The 9,331-nt window shown below is 39.8% G+C and overlaps 1 protein-coding gene across 1 annotated transcript; it reads left to right on the top strand.

The window, feature by feature from the left end:
• The first annotated feature begins 1,562 nt into the window (after positions 1 to 1,562).
• On the top strand, positions 1,563 to 7,526 carry LOC113162389 (aspartate aminotransferase, cytoplasmic-like). Its single transcript, XM_026360480.1, has 9 exons — positions 1,563 to 1,760; positions 3,417 to 3,598; positions 4,116 to 4,239; positions 4,388 to 4,500; positions 4,815 to 4,919; positions 5,103 to 5,253; positions 5,380 to 5,545; positions 5,786 to 5,928; positions 6,214 to 7,526. Exons 1-9 carry the CDS (start codon positions 1,652 to 1,654, stop codon positions 6,351 to 6,353), a joined length of 1,233 nt encoding a protein of 410 aa, XP_026216265.1. The 5' UTR covers positions 1,563 to 1,651; the 3' UTR covers positions 6,354 to 7,526.
• The last annotated feature ends 1,805 nt before the right edge of the window (positions 7,527 to 9,331 follow it).

Genomic DNA, 9,331 nt, shown 5'->3' with positions numbered 1-9,331 from the left:
ACTTTTAAATAATAGGAAATTAATGTTATGTGTCTGTGCGCTTGTGTTAAAGTGACTAAGAGTCACACTTCACTGACACAAAAACATGCTACTTTAACTACAGGAGGGCTGGAAGTGGATGCTATACAGAAGTGAAGCTGAGGCTGTTCATCAAACACTTCAGATCAAACACAGGAGCGAGAGAGAGGCAGAAAGAAAGAAAGAGGAGGAAGAGGAGAAGAGAAAAACACACCTGGAGTTTAGTTCTTAGTTTTGTAACATTAGCGAAAAGGAGGAGAAGCACAAACCACCTACTGAGTGGACACTGTAGGTGGTTTTACATGGTTTATGGAGGGATTATCCAAAGTATTCGAGTACATTCATTCATTTAAGTCATTAATTTTTCATTTCTGTGTCTTTACGTCTTTATTCACTTACTGTTCAGCAACAGTCATCAGTTCATGAAACATGAATCAGCAACGTAGGAGCTGGTGAAATTCTCTGTATCTTGACCGGTTTTAACAATTTATCTTTATCATACAGTTTCAGCTGTAACTAACAAACATTTTTCATTGTTGATTAATCTTCAGTGGTTTGACTGTTAAAAAATCCTGACTAGTGAAAGATGTGCAGTTCTCTCAGCACTGTGCACATTCTTCATAGTCACACTGACCTCTTCTGGCTGAACACAGGTTCTGCTGTTGCACATTTGGCTCCTTTACTCTGCACTCTGATGGTTCTGATAACACACTCACCTTATCTGAACCACTCACTGCTTATCACCCAGTGTTTACATAAAACACAGACTGCATCCATAAGAGACAGACGGGTATCTGATTAATATGATGTGTGATGTGCTGTGTTTGCTCTGTGTGTAGATTTTCTTTGTAGGCACGTGTTATAAGCAGAAAATGCAACAGTGAACTACCAAAATACACACATGCAAGGACGTAAATATGCAAGAAACAGTACATGGGCTAAATTATACATTATACAAAATTATTTTTTAGTTTTTTAGTGGTTGAAATTTGAAGTACACTTGTATATTTGCTAATTTGTCAACTTATTTGTAAGAAATTGACATTTTTTTAAACTCAATTGATAAATATTTACTTGGACAGATTTTATAATATGATATCTTATTAATCCTAATCACATCTGTAAGTTACACTAATATAAATAAATGTTATATATGAAAACACAAGGGCATAATGGATGATAACTATTTTTACGTGTAATACTTTAAGTACATTGCGCTGAAAAATACTTTTGTACTTTTACTTAAAAACTTTAAATGTAGTAATTTTACATTTAAAGGAGCAATTTTAGTAATTTTAGTTTATTAAAAGATTTAATATTTCTTCCACCACTGATTATAGAATGTTATTCAAATGTGACATAGATTTATTAAAAATATTAAAAATAAAATGACTAAAAAGTAGAAAAATGATAAAACATATTAAATAAAATGAACAAATGTAAAATAAAATAAGAATAAGAAAGGTTTCCATTACTGTGCTCTCATTGGTTAGCTCCAATGGGCACGTCACAGTTACGCGTCTTCCTATTGGCTGCCGCTGAACCGGCGGGGTGAAGGTGAACCCGGCCCGGCTCTGTGTCTCTGTCCGACTCCTCCTGCACCGCACCGGGATCATCAGCGTTCCCTGAAGCCATGTCCGTATTCAGCGATGTCCCGCAGGCTCCTCCCGTAGCGGTCTTCAAACTGACCGCTGACTTTAAAGAGGACAACCACCCGAATAAAGTGAATCTGGGAGTCGGAGGTAAGAAATCGTAGTTAGCTACGATGCTAATGCTAAAACTAAGTTAGCCTAGTCGACCGTGTGTCCAACCAGCAAACTGTCCTAACGCCGGCTGTGTTTGTCGGCCTCGTTTGGACAGCTAGCCGTGTGAGCAGGGCTGCTGGTGTGTTATGCTATCAAACATTAGCAACTCCTTGACAGCTCATTGATTTGACCTTCGCTACAAGCTAGCTAGCTGTGAGGCTAACGATGTAGCGCACACATGAGCTTCCCTTCATGTTGACAGCTAGCTTACTTAAGTCAGTTTAATTAATAACATGACATTATACAAACTAACTTATATGTGATACAGGATTAAATTACATTTGGGAGGAGTTTCTTGTTTCCCCTCCGTCGCCATCCACCCATGAACGCATCACTCTGTATTTAACCAGTCATAACATAAAGGAACATAAAGACCTGGACTTTCTGGTTTAGTAACTTCATGCATGTCTTTAATTTGTCAAATCATTGTATAGTAGTATTTGATACTATTGTGGAGTTTGTGAGAAATAAGTTGCAACACCTTAGTACTTACAGGTAGAACTACAGCTCTGTACTCTTCTTGGTGTTATTGACTGTGTATGTCTCTTGTGTATCTCAAAAACACACTTTTTTCTACTGTTGGAGGTCTCTCTGTCCAGCAGCACTGTTGTTAGGATGGTACCTATTCAGATGCATCTTTATTTTGTTTGCACAAAAAATAGCTAATCTTTAAATCTAATTGTCACCCATGAAACTTTGTAGTTATGTATAATTGGTTATTTCCTCATTCTCACTATATCTAATAAACTCAAATTAGCAAACAGGCAGTCACTGACCCCAGAACATGTCTCACTACATAAATTCAGCCTTTAAGTTCAGATATAGACAACATCCGAATAACCACACTAATCAAGAGGTCAATAGTATGTTTTAAATGGTTAATCAATTGCAAAGACCTGTCTGTGTCATTTGTTTTCACCTACAAAGTGATTAAAGTTCACCTTATATCATGATCTTACTTGCACTCACACATTAGCTGCAGTTTTGCAGATCAATGCCAAAACATATCTGTGTGCACTAAACCAGTTTGGTCCGGAAATAATCAGTAGTCGAGGAAACACGTTCCAGACATATGATCGGTTGTAGTTAAGTTAAGAATTGACTTGTACATAAATGCAGTACATGGAACAGCATATATGTTAAAGTTGTGCTCATATGAGGAACTGAAACATCAGTGTAATTTTCATGGCCTGCTAAAATATTGTGAAATAGACCAAGTATATTTCCATGTGATCTACTGATCCAGAACCTACAAGCCTACTGGTTTTGACCTTTTACGTGTGTGTTTGACCCTTAGTAAACATCTACAGCTGTGGGGAAGACCTTCTATTGGATATGGCTCTGCACAGGCCTCCATGCAGTGTGAGGAGAGCATGAGTTCTTATGGAGTCAGATATGTTGAGCACATACTTAATTTAGTCTGGTTGTTGAGGGTGATCTTCACAGTGTGTGTGACATTATGGTTTTAATCCTCACACTCTTACTCGATGTCTTTAGGTTCAGTAAAGATCCTTTTCTAACTAGAAGGTAGCCGCAATCTGTGGTAGTAGTAATTTTGTTGTTGAGGTATTGTGTTACTATCTGTTCCTCCAGCCTACCGTACGGATGACTGCCAGCCCTGGGTGCTGCCAGTGGTGAAGAAGGTGGAGCGGCTGATTGTGGAGGATGACAGCCTGAACCATGAGTACCTGCCCATCCTCGGTCTCCCTGAGTTCCGCTCTGCCTCCTCCAAGGTCGCTTTGGGAGACGACAGCCTCGCCATCAAGGAGAAAAGGGTGAGAGATTAAACACTGGGTCTGGTGGACGCACTGATGTAGAGTTATGTGTTTATTGACAGAACTCTGGACAGTACTAAACTGTTGGTCTGAGGCGGTGTACAGAATAAATACTTACATTTTAAAATCCTTTAAAATCAAGGCAGTGTGCTTGTTTCTGTCAGATGAGAAAATTGTTATAGGTTTTGTCTGTGTGCTCAGTGCAGAACAGTATGGTACATTTAGAAGTTTATACTAACTTAGAAATAAAACTAAATGAACGGTCATTGATCAATCTAATTAACTCAGACTATTTAAGCTTCATATTAACTACAGATGCACATTGGAACATATTTAGTTTGCACAAAACAAGAACTGTGATTGTTGCTCCTGGTGAGAGTGTCTTTGGGAATAGATCTCTTCTTCTCTTGCCACAGTCTATAATCAGGTTGGTGATTTTCAGAGGTTTGTTTTTACATGTTCTGACCAGATTGTCATTATTTCTTTCTTTCTCCCTGCTTGCTGTTGTTTCTCTCAGGTTGGAGGGGTCCAGGCTCTAGGTGGGACCGGTGCGTTGAGGATTGGGGCAGAGTTCCTGCGGCGCTGGTACAATGGCACCAACAACAAAGCTACACCTGTCTATGTCTCTGCGCCCACCTGGGGTTAGTAGGCAGAGTGAATCACCTTACTGATGTGTTGTCGTATCTGTCAACATAGTGACTGGACAAGTTTGTCAAGTGTTGTCTGTTTTAGGAAGAAAAGGTGGGAGTAATAATGATAACATGTGTTTTATGTTCTTCTTCATCCCAGAGAACCACAATGGTGTGTTCACTGATGCTGGCTTCACAGATATCCGGCCCTACCACTACTGGGATGCTGCTAAGCGGGGCCTGGACCTCACTGGGCTCCTGGATGACCTGGAGGTGAGGAAGGGCTGAATAAAATCTCTGTTTAAAGTGCAGTTACAATACAATTAATGAGTTATTAGGGGAGCTTCACTGTTGTGCTGACTACTTGCAGACTAAATCTCCTGCAAGGGTAGGATTCAGATTTTCTCTTATACTTTATGAGACTTTAATTAAACCTTTGGGAAACAGGTGCTGCTGTTTGCACGAGTCCAACTGGCAAAAGAAGAGTTGGAAATCATGAACCAGCAAATGCAAAAAGGAAAACTAGATTGTTAATAGATTATTTTGGGATCATGCTCACGTATATTTTAATGCTAATCTGTCATCAGAAAGCTCCAGAACACTCCATCTTTGTCCTCCATGCCTGTGCACACAACCCCACCGGCACTGACCCGACACAGGAGGAGTGGAAAAAGATTGCAGAGGTCATGAAGGTAAAACAATGCATGTTGTTTGCTGAAGCTATGTTTCTCTTCTCTAATTAAATTACTTAGTTTTAGTATTTTTCTTCTATGTCACTGTGCAGTGTCAGATTCTCATTTTCATATATTATTTCCATATTTTACTATAATAATTTTAATTGTTAATGTTCTTTAATTATCTGTCTGTGTTTCTAGAGGAGGAAGCTGTTCGTGTTCTTTGACTCAGCCTATCAGGGCTTCGCCTCTGGCAGTCTGGATAAAGACGCCTGGGCCATCCGCTTCTTTGTCTCTGAGGGATTTGAGCTCTTCATAGCTCAGTCCTTCTCCAAAAACTTTGGCCTGTACAGTAAGTACACATAATACACATTTCTGCAGTCCTATGAAGCTTTAGAAACAGAACGGGAACAAAGACATCATTCACATTCATCATATAATTTAATGGAATTTCCACTTTCTGCTGCTCTTCCACTAGATGAGAGAGTGGGCAACCTGACGATCGTTGCCAAAGACAGTGAGAACCTGTCCCGCACTCTGTCTCAGATGGAGAAGATTGTCAGGACGACCTGGTCCAACCCACCATCTCAGGGAGCACGCATCGTCAGCAAGACCCTCAACAGCCCCGAGCTGTTTGCTGAATGGTATGCTCCTCAGAGCGCTTCTAACACCAGCTAGTTAGCATCAGATAACTTTGCTACTAGAGGTTTAACTGATTTGTTACTCATACACACATTAACATGCCGCATGATAAAAATTAACAGTCTTCCTGATGTTTCCTGACTTAAGAATTGTCCAGTTTTATTTTCAGTACTTGCTCATATCGCTGTTTCTGTTTTTGCTTGATCTTTCTTCTGTACCTGTCTCTCTCTTCCCCACTGTAGGAAGGGTAATGTGAAGACCATGGCGGACCGGGTTCTGTTGATGAGAGACGAGCTGAAGACAAAGTTGCAGGCCCTGGGAACCCCAGGGACCTGGGACCACATCACCCAGCAGATTGGCATGTTCAGCTTCACTGGTCTCAATCGTGAGTACAGAACACACACACGTTCACACACATCTAGCTCTAGTTATGCTGCACTGTGACAACTGGATAACTATTGTAGAACATTGACATAAGACAGGTTTGTACGTCATGAGTACACTGTTATTGTTGTATAATTTAGTTGCCAGAAATAACACAACCTGAACCTAAAAGAATCTCAAAGTTCACCTTTAGCTTCTTCCAGGGCATTAAGACTTAACAACGCTGAAACTGCAAGAGCAAATCGCGTCTTTCCTCTTGATGTTCACTGTGTAATGTGTTTTACAGCTAAACAGGTGGAGTACCTGATCAAGGAGAAGCATGTGTACCTGATGGCCAGCGGTCGCATCAACATGTGCGGTCTGACCACCAAGAACATCGACTATGTCGCTCAGTCCATCCACGACGCCGTCACCACGGTCCAGTAGAGGCGGCCTCTGTTTCCGCCCACTTTCTGCCTCCTGAAATCCACAGGAAGTATTTTCATGTCTGTGCTCCTTCACCTGCTTATCCTCTCCTCTGATTGGTTAAACTGCAGGAGGGATTTTGCAGTAGAACCAATAGGAGGATGAAACAATTCAGTTCTCGCACAAATTAAAAACCTTTGGGAGGTGCAATTATATTAGGAAAACACTTGAATGCACACAGCCAAGTATCGCTTTTAAGATAGCTCTGCGTACCAAAATATGTAGGAGACACTGAAAATATATCTACTCATAGTTAATTCATTTGTAGATTACGTGCCTTTGTGCTTTCCCAATCATTTCAGGTCACAAAGTTTAGCCTGAATGTTTGTTCAGAACACCGGCCAGAAAGATGTTAATGAAATTACTGTGCTTCCTTTCCACTTATAGCACTTACAGGGAGTTTATGGGATGTGTCTGTAATACTGAACAAATTGCAGTAAAGTAAGCTGATGTAAATAGATGAAATTGATGATAGAAATCCTAAAAGCACTGAACTCCTGCTTTACTTTAGCTCTGAATTTGTGGCAAATCGGGTAGAAAAAATCACATTTTCCCGTTACAGTACAATAATTAACTGATACTGTAACCTGTCTTACTTCAGTCTGTCACTAACCAACAACACGTAAACTGCTCATGTGTTCAGGTTTAATTTTACTGTAGATAAGTTGTTGAATAATCTAAAACACACTCCCAGGACATTGAGTTTTTATTTTACTGTAGTTGAGCTGTTGAAGGCAGCTAAAACGCACAACTCATCCCAAGACATTTCATATTTTAGCTCTGATTAAGGTTGAAAGGTCACTTAAAGGTAATGCATGTGTCTGATGTTGTAGTTGTTGCCTTGTCAGACCTGTGCAGCTACCTAGAAAACCCTCGTGCTAGTTGAAGTTCACAAAGCGACTGTGTATGCCAACAGTGAACAAAAATCGCACTCTCCTCTGTTCGCTGTTTTCTTTTACCCTGCTCTTTGCTTATTGTGTTACAGAATCTTTGAGTGAAGTTGGTTGTTGTAAAATCAGACCTCAGAGCCTGACACCTGTGAGCCACACAGACACACTCCTATTTTGCTGTATGTGGTGTTTGTAATGTTGTAAACGCAACATACTAAAATAAATGATAAACAACAAGAACCAACTTCTGCTCTGTGCTTAATTTGTTTTTACCCATGACGCCACAGTTTCTAAAGCATTTGCCAGTTTAAAGGTACGAGAGAAAACAGGTCAAGTATTTCTTTCTATGCAAAATGCAGCAAACCTGCAATAAAAAAAAACACAAGTATATTATAGATGAAAACTACGACCACTGCCACCGAGCACTGAAATGAAATAGAAATGATAAAACTGATCTCAGACTCTTTACAAAGATGTCCTGATACATAAAGATCAGTTTCCTTCGACGGATGCTGTTGATCGGCTACAGCCGGTGCATCATTGCAGCAAAGTGACTCAGCAGGTCTGATGTACTGTGTATGTTGCTCCCCCTCCTCCCTCCCTCTCTGCCTCTTACATTAGCCACTGAGCAGAGTTAGACAGCACCCCTCCCACCCCTTTATCCTCCATCGTCCACTAATTTTTATTTTATTATATACTATTTATTTATTTATATATATGTGAAGCGGCTGAGAGGCGTTGACACACTGTCAATGAAACAAATTGCACTTTAATTGAGGTTACCCACCAAAATAAAAGTTTATAAGTAATACATCCAGTCATTTTATACGTTAAGATAAATCACATTAAGGAAAACGCACAAAACTACTTTTATATTGGTCAGACTTGAAACTTTAGACCTCTGCATTTCCCTCATCCTTCCCTTCTTCCCTCCCCTTTTCCTCCTCCTGCTCCCGTGTGCTGCAATGGCACAAATTAGATCCTGCAAGCACAGTCAGTCAGAAAGAACCACGCCCATCCATCCTGTTCTCTCAGCACCACACGGACAAACACAGAACTGTGCAGGTTTAGGGAATCGCTCAGAACATCATGTACTGTACAGACTAGGGCAAAGCTGAAGGAGTCGCCTACAGGCAGACTCAAGAGATTTAAGTTCAGTGATGTGAAAGAACAATATGTTTATCAGCAAGTATCAAAAATAAGAATGCAGCATCTTTTAGCTAGTTACAAAAGATGTATTATTCAAAGTAAATAGGAACTGCAGCTGTCAGATAATACAAGGAAACATGTTTCTCAATAGAAAATTTCCAGTTTTACAAGGTCGAATCATACAGTGAGGCACAAAATCTCTAAAAGACAAGACTCAGATCCAGCCAGTAGCCAGTCCTGTATTTAAAAAGTAAGATGTCATTAATGTTAAGACTTCAAACTTTAATTTCCATGTAGGGATCTCAGTAATATGAAACTCCTATAACCCACATTTTTCCTGTTATTCTGTCTAAATATAAGAAAGTATCTCACAGAAATGAATTTCTATGAGACACTTTTGTGTTGGTTCCATTTCCACTCTGACTTTAGGTGGGTTTTAATTTGAAAAATGAGGCAGCAATGCTTTTCATCATTTTCATTTTCACCTCAATTAAAGAGAAGTCAGATTTCTTTGTTAATGAAATAGATTTAATAAAACGGCTCAGCTCAAGTGAGGATTATTTAAAGAGGTTCGCTGGTCACAGTGTGATGAATAGAACTGAATACAAATGAAAGCCTGGCCCCTGATTTCTAAAGATCCATATGCAGACAGAGCGCTCCAGCTTGTCTTTTATCTATGTCTGAGCCACTGTCTGATACTCTCCTCACATCTAAACGAACCAAAGTGGGGGAAAAGATGAAATATGTATGAAGAGCTGAAAACCAATTGGAAATGAAATAAGATGGGCTATCAGCCATAAGCTGTGATAATGCAGAGCAAATATTTGCAAACCGAAGTGCTTAGGATGCATTTAATATCTGTTGATCAAAACCACCTGCAGAGATGATGAGACATAACAA

Source organism: Anabas testudineus, chromosome 1 (assembly GCF_900324465.2).
Source record: "Anabas testudineus chromosome 1, fAnaTes1.2, whole genome shotgun sequence".
NCBI lineage: Eukaryota > Metazoa > Chordata > Actinopteri > Anabantiformes > Anabantidae > Anabas > Anabas testudineus.
Note: the sequence above shows the minus strand (reverse complement) of the source record. Positions and strands in the feature narration are given on the sequence as shown.